Here is a 14,609-nt window from a genome sequence, read left to right as displayed (position 1 = left end):
GTCGCCACATTACCAAAAGGGTGTGGATGCTTTGGAGAGGGTGCAGAGGAGGTTCACCAAGATGTTGCCTGGTATGAAGGGCACTAGCTATGAAAAGAGGTTGAGTAGATTAGGATTATTTACATTAGAAAGACGGAGGTTGAGGGGGGACCTGATTGAGGTCTACAAAATCATGAGGGGTATAGACAGGGTGGATAGCAAGAAGCTTTTTCCCAGAGTGGGGGACTCAATTACTAGACGTCATGAGTTCAAAGTGAGAGGAGGAAAGTTTAAGGGAGATATGCGTGGAAAGTTCTTTACACAGAGGGTGGTTGGTGCCTGGAACGCGTTGCCAGCAGAGGTGGTAGACGCAGACACGATAGTATCTTTTAAGATATATTTGGACAGATACATGAATGGGCAGGGAGCAGAGGGATACAGATCCTTGGAATGTAGGTGACAGGCTTAGACAGAGGATCTGGATTAGCACAGGCTTGGAGGGCAGAAGGGCCTGTTCCTGTGCTGTAATTTTCTTTGTTCTTTATGAAGAGTTGAAGTCCCAGCCAGGCCTAACCCCTGTGGCACACCACTTGTAACCTCCTGCCAGCGTGAAAAAGACCCATGTCTTTCTCTGATGAAGGGTCTAGGCCCGAAACGTCAGCTTTTGTGCTCCTGAGATGCTGCTTGGCCTGCTGTGTTCATCCAGCCTCACATTTTATTATCATGTCTTTCTATTGTCTGCTTCCCACTAGTCAACCACTCCTTTTTCCATGTCAATACATTACCCCTAACACCATGAGCTTTTATTTTCCCCAATAGACTTTGATATGACACCTTTATTTCTCCTTTATTCATTCACAGGATGAGGACATCACTGACCAGGCAGCTTTTATTGCCCATCCCTAATTTCCCAGAGGGCAGCTCAGAGTCAACCACATTGCTGTGGGTCTGGAGTCACATGTAGGCCAACCAGGTAAGGATGGCAGTTTCCTTCCCGAAAGGACATTATTGAAACAGATGGGTTTTTTGTTCCCAACAATCGACAATGGATTCATGGTCATCATTACATTCTTAATTCCAGATATTTTATTGAATTCAAATTCCACCATCTGGCATGGCAGGATTCAAACCTGGATCCCCAGAAAATATTATCTGGGTTTCTGGATTAACAGTCCAGCGGTAATATCACTAGGCCATTGCCTCCCCATTATTATGTGGCTGTTATGTCTTTAATAACAGTTTCTAATATTTTCCCAATAACAGACATTAAGCGAACTGACCTGTGGTTTCCTGCTCTTCACTCTACCTTTTGTTTTTCAATAGTGATATTCAATATTTTCCAATCAAATGGAACCATCCCTGAGTCCTGTGAGTTTTGGCAAATTAAAACCAATGTATCAACCGTCTCACTGGGCTTTTTGTTGAAAACCCTAGGATGAATGATTATGGGATAGTGTAGGGGGAGGGGCTTAGATTAGTTTACAGGTTAGTGCAACATCAAGGGCCGAAGGGCCTGTTCTGCGCTGTATAGTTCTATGTTCTATGAAATCCATCATGAGCTGGGGAGTTGTCAAACTCCAACAATTTACTCTGTACTTCCCTGGTAATGGTAACTTTCTTGAGGTGCTCCTTCCCTTTCAATTCCAGTTTGAGGAGTGGCTCGGCAACAGCACTACTGATCGAGCTGGTGGGGTCCTAAAGGACATTGTTGTTCGACAGAGTCTGTGGCAGGTGGTGAGGGAACCAACAAGAGGCGAAAACATACCTGACTTCATCCTCACCAATCTTCCAGCTGCAGTTACATCTGTCCATGACAGTAACAGTAAGAGTGACCATCGTACAGTCCTTGTGGAGACAAAATCCTGCTTTCACATTGAGAACAACCTCCATCGTGTTGTGTAACACTATCACCGTGCTCAATGGGACAGACTTCTCACAGATCTAGCAACTCAAGACTGGGCATCCATGAGGCGCTGTGGGTCATCAACAGCAGCAGAGTTGTACTCCAGCACCATCTGTAAGCTCATGGCCCGGCATATCCCCCGCTCAACCATTACCATCGGGCCAGGGGATCAGACTGGTTCAATGGAGAGTGCAGGAGGGCAGGCCAGGAGCAGCACCAGACATACCTGAAGGTGAGGTATTAACCCGGTGAAGCCACCAAACAGGGCTCCTTGCATGCCAAACAGCGAAAGCAAGTGATAGACAGATCTAGGTGATCCCACAACCAATGGACCAGATCTAAGCTCTGAAATCCTGCCACATCCAGTGGTGAATGGTGGTGGGCAATTAAACAACTCACTGGAGGAGGAGGATCCACAAATATCCCCGTCCTCAATGACGGAAGAGCCCGGCACATCAGGGCAAAATGATGTGGCTCTCACCAGTACCTGAAGGAGGATCAAGGCCGCGAAAGCTTGTGTTTTCAAATAAACCTGTTGGACTATCACCTGGTGTCATGTGATTCTGATCAGGGCAAAAGGTAAGGCTGAAGCATTCGCAGCTATCTTCAGCCAGAAGTGCTGAGTGGATGATCCATCTCTCCCTCCTACAGTGGTCCCCAGCATCACAGATACCCGTCTTCAGCCAATTCGATTCATTCCACATGATATCAAGAAACAGTAGGAGACACTGGATACTGCAAAGGCTACAGGCCCTGACAGCTTTCCGGCCATAGCACTGAAGGCTTGTGCTCCAGAACATGCCGCTCCCTGAGCCAAGCTGTTCCAGTACAGTCACAACACTGGGATCTACCCGACAATATGGAAAATTGCCCAGGTATGTCCTGTACACAAAAAGAAGGAGAAATCCAACCCGGCCAGTTACCGCCCCATCAGTCTCCTCTCGACCATCAGTAAAGTGATGGAAGGTGTCAGTAACAGGGCTATCAAGCAGCTCCTGCTCAGAGACGCCCAGTTTGGGTTCCGCCAGGGCCACCCAGCTCCTGACCTATTTTCAGCCTTGGTTCAAACATGGAATGAATTCTCTGCAGGACTCCTTCAGGCTAGTGTCCCTCAGCCCAACCATCTTCAGCTGCTTCATCAATGGCCTTCCCTCCATCATAAGGTCAGAAGTGAGATTATTGCTGATGATTACACAATGTTCAGCACCATTCACGACTCCTCAGATACTGAAGCAGTCCGTGTTCAAATGCAACAAGATTTGGACAATATCCAGGTTGGGCTGAAAAGTGACAAGTGACATTCATGCCACACAAATGCCAGGCTATGACCATCACCAATAAGGGACAATCTAACCACCGCCCTGTGACAATCATTGAATCCCCCACTATCAGCATCCTGGATGTTTGCATTGACCAGAAACTCAACTGGACTCACCAAATAAATGCCAGAACAAATTACTGCAGATTCTGGAATCTGTACTCAGAACAAAAAATGCTACTAACCAAATAAACACAGTGGCTACAAGAGCAGGCCAGAAGCTGGGAATACTGCAGTGAGTAACTCACCTCCTGACTCCCCAAGGCCTGTCCACCATCTACAAGGCACAAGTCAGGAGTGTGATGGAATGGTCCCCACTTGCCTGGATGGGTGTAGCCCCAACAACGCTCAAGAAACTTGACACCGTCCAGGACAAAGCAGCCGCTTGATTGGCACCACATCCACAAACATCCCACTCCCTCCACCATCGACACTCAGTAGCAGCAGTGTGTACCATCTACAAGATGCTCTGCAGAAATTCACCAAAGATCCTCAGGCAGCACCTTCCAAACCCAAAACCACTTCCATCGAGAAGGACAAGGGCAGCAGATACATGGGAACACCTCCCCTTTAAGTTCCCCTCCAAATCACTCACCATCCTGACTGGGAAATATATTGCTGTCCCTTCACAGTCACTGGGTCAAAATCCTGGAATTCCCTCCTTAAGGGTCATTGTGGGTCAACCAACAGTGCATAGACTGCAGTGGTTCAAGGAGGCAGCTCACCCCCACCTTCTCAAGCCAGCAATGCCCATGACCAATGAATCAATGATTAAACCTCTTATTGGCTCCTGGGTAAGTAGACAGCTCGTGTGTGAACAATGGGGAGGTGGAGGATTCAGATTGCAAGAGACTACATCTACTTTTCTTTCTTTCTGCCGTGAAATAACTAAGAGCTAGCTATTCTCTCCTATCATTTGCTGTAAGCTGTTACCTCTAAAGATAGAGGTGCTCCATCAGAATATGGTGCTCTCTGATTAGAGAGATGACTGGTGGTTTGGCCTGAAGGTCCCCATGCCTCAGGTGGAGGACAATCCATCATTGTAACCTCAAATAACATAGTAATTGAACCCATGCTGTTGGTGTCACTCTGCATTGTCAGCTAGCTATCGAGCCAACTGAGCTAACTAACTGCATGTTACTGCTAATCAGTAGCTGGATAACTAATGTATCAATTGTCCTGTGCCTTCAACAAAGAGTTGAAATAATCTGGAAACAAGTAAATGAGTGGATTTGAAGGAAGTGGAGGAAACCTCAAAGCCAGGCCTGTGGTGTGTTCCCATGTACCTGCGTTTGCCCAGTATTCTCCACATTTGTTTGTGTCTCTCTGAACATGTGCATGGGTTTGAGAAGGGGCTCGGAATTTCCTTGCTTCTCTTTGCCACATTTTCATCTTTGCTCCAAATATTCTGTAATCCTCTTGCTCTTCAATTATTTTTTCTACCTGATACCTGCCACAAACCCACTTTTTTGAAAATTTTAATTACTATCTCCTTTGTCATCCTGGGATCTAGAACACAGAACATAGAAAAGTACAGCACAGTACAGGCCCTTCGGCCCACGATGTTGTGCCATGGAATAATCCTAACCCAAAAATAAAATAACCTAACCTACATTCCCCTCAATTCACTGCTGTCCATGTACATGTCCAGCAGTCGCTTAAATGTCACTAATGACTCTGCTTCCACGACTTCCACTGGTAAAGTATTCCATGCGCTCACAACTGTCTGGGTGAAGAACCTCCCTCTGACGTCTCCTCCATACCTTCCTAACAGTTTAAAACTGTGACCCCTGGTGGCAGCCAGTCCTGCCCTGGGGAAAAGGCTCTGGCTGTCTGTGGGTTTGTTGGTCCTATCTGTTCCATTTGAGGGAATATAACTTGACTGTACACAGCATCTGTTCTTTGAATTTTCTTCACAAGGTTTTCCCACATTAAACTCCATCTACTAGATACTTTGCCCACTCACTTAATGTTTCTACATCTGTCTGAAACCTCCTGATGTCTTTTTCACAATCGGCTTTCCATGAGGTTCCAGCATAGACCCACAGGTTCCACTCACCAATCCTACCCATCAAATAAAGAAGTCAACCTTCTGCTGTCTGCCAGCAGACAGACTTCATTCAATCATAACGTTGCCCCTTCACTACATGCTCCTAATTTGTACATTGTCCCCACCTCTCTCCCTATCATGACATATACATTCTGCCTATCTCAGTCAGAAAGCAATATCTCCTCTTACTTTTCTTTCCTGCATTTTCAGATGAACTGTGTTCCACTTGTGGTGCAATGTGTGGAAGCTGTGCTCTGTCTTTGACCTCTTTGAATTGCCACAGTCACTGAGGAATTGTTCCATCATTGTGTAAACACTGTCATATGCGCACTGCTTGGCTTCCAGTTCTTTGTACAGTTCCTGTGAAGAACAAGTCACTGAGAGTGAACAGCAGTTTTCAGAAATCAGTGTACACCGCTGGGAAATAAAATGCAGTGTCAGTAAAAGTGACATAAACCTTAAACTGCCTCAACCACTTTACCCAACCCAAGTCAGAAAAAGAAAGTTGGTATTTCTACACAGTTATTGGGTGATTCTAAACCCAGAATAAGATTGTTCACTGTCTGTCCCATCAAATGAACCCAGTGTCGCACTCAGTTTGTGTCAAAGTCACAAATAGTTTTAGAATCTTCATCCCAAAACTATTGGGGCAATCAGCAGCCCAACACTGAGTACAAGAATGAACAGGTAATGTTTTCATTAGAAATAGCCTTCAAAATTCACTGAAAGAAACAGGAACCAAATTAATATGAATTTTAGAGAAAGTGGCAGGTCATAGTTCAAACAAGATGGAGAATGTGGGAATTCCAGGAGATCCAGAGACAGAGAATAAAGGGGATTCTGACAAGAGCAGGATCGATGTGGAATGGGAAATGATTTGGGAGATTTCACAGGGAATATAATCTTCTGTAGATAGTTGGCACTAGGTAACAATGCTCATTTGTGGGAGTTAAGGAGAGGGATCCTGATGGTCCTCAAGTGGGGAGGCAGGCCTGGGACACCAGTGATCAGTGCTTCCATTGGGGATAAGGATGCAGGAAGATGCCATTGGGGTTGGGGGCTAGGGAGCATTCTACTGGGGATGGGATTTTGGAGATGTTTCATTGAGCATAAGGAGTGTCCATGATGGGTGGGGTGATACAGAAGGATACCTGCTAACTGTAGCCCCGACAAGCCCCTTTTACTACCTGTAGCCACCTCGGCCACGCTTCTCCTGCTAAACCACATCCCCTCTGCCCTAGGTTTCTGTTAAAAGTCTGTGCAATCGAGCCATGATTCTAGACGGTAGAACCACAGAAATGTTTCTGCACAAAAAGTAGTCATTTGGCCCATCTTGTCCATGCCAGCCCAAAAACACCCAATGACCTGCCCACCACTGCTACATAGGTAGTGTCCCTACCTCAAAGCCAGGAGGCCCAGGTTCAAGGTTCCATCTGCTCCAGAGGTATTTAATAATATCTCTGAATGGGTCCTGCCTAACAGTGTTACCTTTGCTGCTGTGTCACCACCTCCAGGAACCATGCTAGAAAGCAAAACACATTGGGAAGCCTGCCCAACACTTTCATTTCCTAAATTCATCTTTCCCTGTCTCCAAAACCAGGGGAGGCAATGGCCTAGCGGTATTATCACTGGACTGTTAATCCAGAGACCTGGATAATGTTCCTGGGACCCAAGCTCAGATCCTGCCATAGCAGAGGGTGGAATTTGAATTCAATAAAATATATCTGGAATTAAGAATCTAATGATGATTGTAGGTCTATTGTTGGGGAAAAGCCTATCTGGTTCACTTGTGTCCTTTGGGGAAGGAAAGTGTCATCCTTGCCTGGTCTGGCCTACATGTGACTCCAGACCCACAGCAATGTGGTTGACACACATACATGTGGTATGGACTTCAGTAAGGCATTTGATAAGGTCCCCCATGGTAGGCTCATTCAGAAGGTCAGGAGGAATGGGATACAGGGGAACTTAGCTGTCTGGATACAGAATTGGCTGGCCAACAGAAGGCAGCGAGTGGTAGTAGAAGGAAAATATTCTGCCTGGAAGTCAGTGGTGAGTGGTGTTCCACAGGGCTCTGTCCTTGGGCCTCTACTGTTTGTAATTTTTATTAATGACTTGGATGAGGGGATTGAAGGATGGGTCAGCAAGTTTGCAGACGACACGAAGGTTGGAGGTGTTGTTGACAGTATAGAGGGCTGTTGTAGGCTGCAGCGGGACATTGACAGGATGCAGAGATGGGCTGAGAGATGGCAGATGGAGTTCAACCTGGATAAATGCGAGGTGATGCATTTTGGAAGGTCGAATTTGAAAGCTGAGTACAGGATTAAGAATAGGATTCTTGGCAGTGTGGAGGAACAGAGGGACATTGGTGTGCAGATACATAGATCCCTTAAAATGGCCACCCAAGTGGACAGGGTTGTTAAGAAAGCATATGGTGTTTTGGCTTTCATTAACAGGGGGATTGAGTTTAAGAGTCGTGAGATCTTGTTGCAGCTCTATAAAACTTTGGTTAGACCGCACTTGGAATACTGCAAAACGTGAGGCTGGATGAACACAGCAGGCCAAGCAGCATCTCAGGAGCACAAAAGCTGACGTTTCGGGCCTAGACCCTTCATCAGAGGGCTGTTCTGGTCGCACTATTATAGGAAAGATGTGGATGCTTTGGAGAGGGCTCAGAGGAGGATTACCAGGATGCTGCCTGGACTGAAGGGCTTATCTTATGAAGAGAGGTTGACTGAGCTCGGACTTTTTTCATTGGAGAAAAGGAGGAGGAGAGGGGACCTAATTGAGGTATACAAGATAATGAGAGGCATAGATAGAGTTGATAGCCAGAGACTATTTCCCAGTGCAGAAATGGCTAGCACGAGGGGTCATAGTTTTAAGCTGGTTGGACCAAAGTATAGAGGGGATGTCAGACGCGGGTTCTTTATACAGAGAGTTGTGAGAGCATGGAATGCGTTGCCAGCAGCAGTTGTGGAAGCAAGGTCATTGGGGTCATTTAAAAGACTGCTGGACATGCATATGGTCACAGAAATTTGAGGGTGCATACATGAGGATCAATGGTCGGCACAACATCGTGGGCTGAAGGGCCTGTTCTGTGCTGTACTGTTCTATGTTCTACACCCTTTCTAATCCGATCTTCCCACAGATGGCCCACAGCCCTGCAGCTTATAGCACTGAAGGTGCAGATCTGGATACTTTTTACAAGAGTTTAGGGTCTCTGTCTCCACCACCAACTCAAATAACAAATTCCAGGCACCTATCACCCTCTTTGCAAAGAAAAGTTTTGACCTCATGTTCTTCATGTTCTCTCTAATCCTTCTGCCACTTCACTTGAATCTATGATCCCAGGTTTTTGAACACTGCTGAGGGAGACAGCTCAGCCAACGAAAATAATCCCAACCTCCCTTGGAGCTACAGTTCTCCTGTCCTGCCAGCGTTCTGGTAAATCTTCTCCACACTCTCTCCAGAGTGATAATGTCCTTCCTGTAATATGATGACCAGAGCTGCACAAAATACTCCAGTTGTAGCCTCAGCAATGTCTTACACAGTTTCATTATTAAATCCCTATTTTTATATTCTCTACCTCTGCCAATAAAGGAGAGCATTCCACATTCCTTCTTTCTAACCTTAGTCTACCTGCACTAGGGACATGTGCACTTGGACACCCAGATCTCTCACTTCATCTCCCCATCTCAGTATATTCCCATTTATTGTGTATTCCCCCTTACTGTATTACCTAACACTTTCTTAAATGCATTACCTCACACTTACCAGAGACAAACTCCAACTGCCACTTTCCTGCCCACTCCACCAACCCACCTGTATCAGTTTGGAGCTTACAGCTATCTCCTACACTATCCACGACATGGCCACTTTCTGTATCATCTGCAAATGCCCCAATTGTGCCCCTCATATTTAAATCAACATCATTGCATAATACAACAGCAGGAGTCCCAACCCTGAACTCTGTGGAACACAGCTAGAAACAGCTTTCCATTTGTAAGGGCAGCCATCGACCGTGAAGGATGGTTTCCTGTTACTAAGCCCATTTGACGTGTTACCCTGGATCCGATGGGATTTTACTTTTTTGCCCAGTCTGCCAGTGTTGGACCTTGTCAGATGCCTGACTAAAACCCATGTATACAACATCCAGTTCACGACCATCATCGATCCTCCTTGTTACTTCCTCAAAGAATTCTGTAAGTTTCCCTTAACAAAGCCATGCTGACTATCTCTGACTAGCCCGTGCCTTTCTAAGTGACAATTTATCCCATTTCTCAGGATTGACAATTTACCCACCGCCAAAGGAAGACTAAATGGTCGATAATACTTTGTACCCTTTTTTAAACTACACAACCACATTTACATTCTTCTAGACCTCTGGCACTTCATCTGTGTCTAGTGAAGATTGGAAAATAATCCTTAGAGTACCGGCTATTTCCTCCCTGACCTCCTTTAACACCTTACGGAACTTATCCGCTTTCAAGGACCCAACTCCTCTAACACTTCCTGTCTTGTTATGATTATTTTGTTCAATATTTCACACTGTTCCTCGGGGATTACTATTTGCACAACATCTCTTTCTGTGAATACAGACACAAAAAAGATTTAATTCTTCCCATATCCTCTTCACCTTCACACAAGTTTCCTTCATCTCTGATAGGTCCCACGTTTTCCTTAACTAACCTATTGCTCTCTTTATATTTTGGTAAGACATCTTCATGACTTCCCTTTGCTTTATTGCTAATTTTTATGCTTTTTTAAACTTTTTTATTTATTTGATCCCTCTATTTTATGTATTTCTCTAGGTTATCTGCGTTGTTGAGATTTTTTGTGAGTATCATAAACTTTCTCACTCTTGAGTCAGACCATATAGAAACAGACACTTTGGCCCAACTTGTCCATGCTAAACTAGTTCTATTTGCCAGTGTTAGGCCCAGATTCCTTGAAAGCTTTCCTATTCATGTGTCTGTCTTTTAAATGCTGTAATTTTACATGCGCCCACCACTTCCTCTGGCAGTTCATTCCACATACGAACCACTCTGTGTGAAAAAGTTGCCCCTCAGGTCCCTTTCAAATCTTTCTCCTCTCACCTTAAAAATATATCCCCTAATTTTGGACTCCCCCAGGAAGAGAAAAGTCATTTGTTCTTCACCTTATCTATGCCCCTCATAATTTTATAAACATCTATAATGTCACCCCTCAACCTTCTATGCTCCAGTGAAAAAGTCCCAGCTTATCCAGCTGCTCCTTATAACTCAAATGCTGTAGCCCCCATAACATCCTGGCAAATCTCTTCTGAACCGTCTCCAGATTAATTATATCCTTCTTATAGCAGGGTGACCAGAACTGTACACAGTATTCCAAAAGTGGCCTCACCACTATCCTGTACAACCTCAACACGACATCCCAACTCCTACACTCACTGGTCCGAGCAATGAAGGCAAGTGTGCTAAACACCTTCTTCACCACCCTGTCTACTTGTGATGGAAATTTCAAACAGCTACATACCTGAATCCCCGTGGCTTTCAATTCAATAACACTACCCAGGGTCTGACCATTAACTACATAAGTTAACTTTGTTTAAGGAGCATAGAACATAGAACAGTACAGCACAGTACAGGCCCTTTGGCCCGTGATGTTAAGCCGGCCTTTTATCTTATTAAGATCAAACTACCCTGCATACATCACATTATACGGTCATTCAAGTGTCTGTCCAAGAGTGGCGTAAATGTCTCTAATGCATCTGATCCACCACTCTCTGTGTAAAGAACCTATCTCTGACATCCCCTCGATACCTTCTTCCCATCACCTTAAATTTCTGCCCCCTCATCATACTCATTTCCACCCTGGGAAAATGTCTGTGACTACCCACTCTATGTCTCTCATCATCTTGTGCATCTCTATCAAGTCACTTTTCATCCTTCTTCGCTCCAGTGAGAAAAGCCCTACCTCCCTCAACCTTTCCTCATAAGACCTTCCCTCCAGTCCAGACGGTATCCTGGTAAATCTCCTCCTCTGTAAAGCTTCCACATCTTTCCCATAATGAGGCAAAAAGAAATGAACATAATATTCTAATTGTGGCCTAGTCAGGGTTTTGTAGAACTACAGCATAACCTCGCGGCTCTTAAACTCAATCCCCCTGCCAATGAAAGCCAACACACCATACGCCTTCTTTACAACCCTATCAACTTGGATGGCAACTTTGAGGGATCTATGGACGTGGACCCCAAGATCCCTCTGTTCCTCCACACTGCCAAGAATCCTACCATTAACCCTGTATTCTACATTCAAATTCAACCTTTCAAACTGAATCACTTCACACTTTTCTGGGTTGAATTCCATCCACCACTTCTTTGCCCAGCTCTGCATCCTGTCAATGTCCCATTGCAACCTACAACAGCCCTTCACACTGTCCATAACTTCACCAACCTTCGCGTCATAAACCATTTGTTTTACTAAAGTGGAATAACTCCATTTATCCAAATTAAACTCCATTTACTGACCTCAGCCCATGGACACAATTGATAAAGATCCCTTTGTAATCGTAGATAAACTTCTTCACTGTGCAGTATACCACCAATTGTGGTGTCATCTGTAAACTTACTGACCACGTCTACAATATTCCCATCCAAATTGTCTATAAGTAATTGACAAAGTAGACACAGCACCCATCCCTGTGGATCCACCCTGAAAAACAACCATCCACCACCACCCTCTGTCTCCGACCTTCAAGCAAATTTTGTATCCAATTGGTAAGTTGTCCCTGAATCCCATCTGATCCAACTTTACTGATTAGTCTACCATGTGGAACCTTGTTGAAGACTTTATGAAACTCCATGTAGACAATGTCTACTGCTCTGCCCTCATCAATCGTTTTACATAGAACATTCCAGCACAGTACAGGCCCTTCGGCCCTCGATGTTGTGCCGACCTGTCATACCGATCTGAAGCCCATCTAACCTACACTAGTCCATGTACGTCCATATGCTTGTCCAATGATGACTTAAATGTATTGTAAAATCTTTTGGCCACTTCCTCAAAAAATTCAGTAAAATTAGTGAGACATGATTTCCCACACACAAAATGATATTGACTATTCCTAATCAGTCCTTGCATTTCCAAATACATGTAAATCCTGTCCTTCAGGATTCTCTCCAACAATTTACTCACCATCAATGTCAGACTCACTGCTCTATAGATCCCCAGCTTCTTCTCACAGCCTTTCTTGAATGAAGGCACAACATTGATCATCCTCCAGTTTTCCCACACCTTACCCGTGGCTATAGACGATACAAAGATCACTGATGGGGGCCTTTCAATTTCTTCCCTAACTTTCCACCACACCTTGGCACACACTTGACCAGCTCCTCGAGATTAATCCATCTTTATGATTTTTAAGACCTCCAGCGTTGCCACTTTTTAAATACAGGCTGTTTTCTAGACATCACTATTTATTTCTGATTTCCCTGGCCTCCATTTCTTTCTCCACAATAGACATTGAGGTGAAATATTCATTCAGTATCTCTCCCAGCTCCTGTGGTTCCATACAAAGATGGCCTCATTGATCTTTAAAGGGCCCTATTCTCTCCCTAGTTACCCTTTTGCTCTTAAGGTATTTGTATGATCTATTTGGATTACCCTTAACCTTATCTGTCAAGGATCTCTCATAACTCATTTTTGCCTCCAGATTTCTGAAATGACTCCACAGAAGTTGGTATCCCATTACCAACTCACCCTTTATTTACATGTCAAAATTCCTTGACCAGTTTGCTTAGAGCCAGCTGTCAGAGTGTGCAGAACCCCTGACATTCCTTTTTATACCAGCCACCCAAGGCTCCCTGATTGGATCAGATTAACAACCCCAATCAGGGATCTCATATTTTATAAGGTCCATCTGGCTGACCTCATTGTAACCACTACAATTTCACTCTTAAGAATGCCTCTCACCCTTTATACTCTTCACAAGATTCACCTGATCCCAGTTGTCTACATCCAACATATGCCTCCTTTTTATTTTTGACCAGGTCCTCAATAACTTTATTCAACCATTATTCCCTGCTCCTCCCAGCCTTACATTTCACTCCAACAGTAACATAATGCCTCTGAACTCTCACGATCTTACTTTTGAAAGCCTCCCACTTGCCAGACATCCCTTTATCTGCAAACAGTCTATTACAATCAACTGCTGAAAGTTCCTGTCTAATGCTGTCAAAATTTGCATTACTCCATTTAAGAACTTTAACTTTTATACAAAGCCTATACTTTTCCATAACTATTTTAAAACTAATAGAATTATGATCTTTGATCCCACCAAAGTTCTCCCCACTAAAACTTCAGTCCCTCTCCATATTTCCCAAAACAAGGTCCAGTTTTGCTCCTTCTCTAGTAAACACATCTACATGTTGATAAAGAAAATTTTCTTGAACACCTTTAACAAATTCCTTACCATCCAAGCCCTTAACACTATGGCAGTTCTCGTCAATGTTAAAATCCCCGACTATAACAACTCTATTATCTTCATATGTCTGAGGCCTCCCTACGTATTCAATCCTTAGCTTTCTACTGACTATACTGGGGCCTTCAGTACAATCCCATCGAGATGATCATCCCTTTCTTATTTCTGAGATCCACTCATACAGCTTCACTGGACAATCCCTCAGAAATATCCTTTCTATGTACAGCAGCAATGCTTTCTTTAATCAAAAATGCCATACCCCCTCCTATCTTGCCTCCCTTTCTATTATTCCAATAGCATTTAAAACCCAGGACATTGAGCTGCCAATCCTGTCTCACCCTCAGCCTTGTTTCTGTAAAGCTATGATGCTCAATCCCATGTTCCCGTACTTGTCTTGTGTTCATCAGCCATACCCTGTAAGACACATTGCACTGAAATAAATACAGTTTAATTCTTCAGAGTTACCTTGCTTCCTGACTTTCCCTTGCCTGTCTTTTCAAATTAACTTGCTCTGTTTTCTGCCAAACCATCCTCATCTGTCTCTCTATGCTCACCACTACTGCAGCTTCTGGTCAAGATGGTGGCAGAGTAAGACTTTTCAGCCTGAGCCCATCCTCTCTGTCCATTTTGTTTTCTTTCATCAATCTCTTTTTTTTCTCTTTTGTGTTCTTCTTTTTCCAGTATCTTCTTTCTTCTCAGTGAGGTCCTGAACTCCTGGCCTCTGTGTGGATTCAAACTCTTGATCAATCAGCAGCTTCAGTGTGGACCAGCATTCTCCCGGCCCGGTGTGAGGGTCTCTGGGCATGGTGTGGGGGGTCTCTCTCAGCCCAGTGTCAGGGTCTCTCGGCCTGGTGTGGAGGTCTCTCGGCCTGGTGTGGGGTTTTCTCTCAGCCCAGTGTCA

General features: G+C 44.5%; 1 protein-coding gene across 1 annotated transcript in view; it reads right to left on the bottom strand.

Annotated features, from left to right (window-relative positions):
• Window positions 1–14,609, bottom strand: part of macf1b (microtubule actin crosslinking factor 1b) — a 271,098-nt gene that overhangs the window by 111,150 nt on the left and 145,339 nt on the right. The window contains exon 10 of the mRNA XM_059641183.1: window positions 5,440–5,610. Within this exon, the coding sequence (XP_059497166.1) occupies window positions 5,440–5,610 (171 nt within the window). The remainder of the gene's footprint in view (window positions 1–5,439; window positions 5,611–14,609) is intronic.

Source organism: Stegostoma tigrinum, chromosome 2, assembly GCF_030684315.1.
Source record: "Stegostoma tigrinum isolate sSteTig4 chromosome 2, sSteTig4.hap1, whole genome shotgun sequence".
Taxonomy (NCBI): domain Eukaryota; kingdom Metazoa; phylum Chordata; class Chondrichthyes; order Orectolobiformes; family Stegostomatidae; genus Stegostoma; species Stegostoma tigrinum.
Note: the sequence above shows the minus strand (reverse complement) of the source record. Positions and strands in the feature narration are given on the sequence as shown.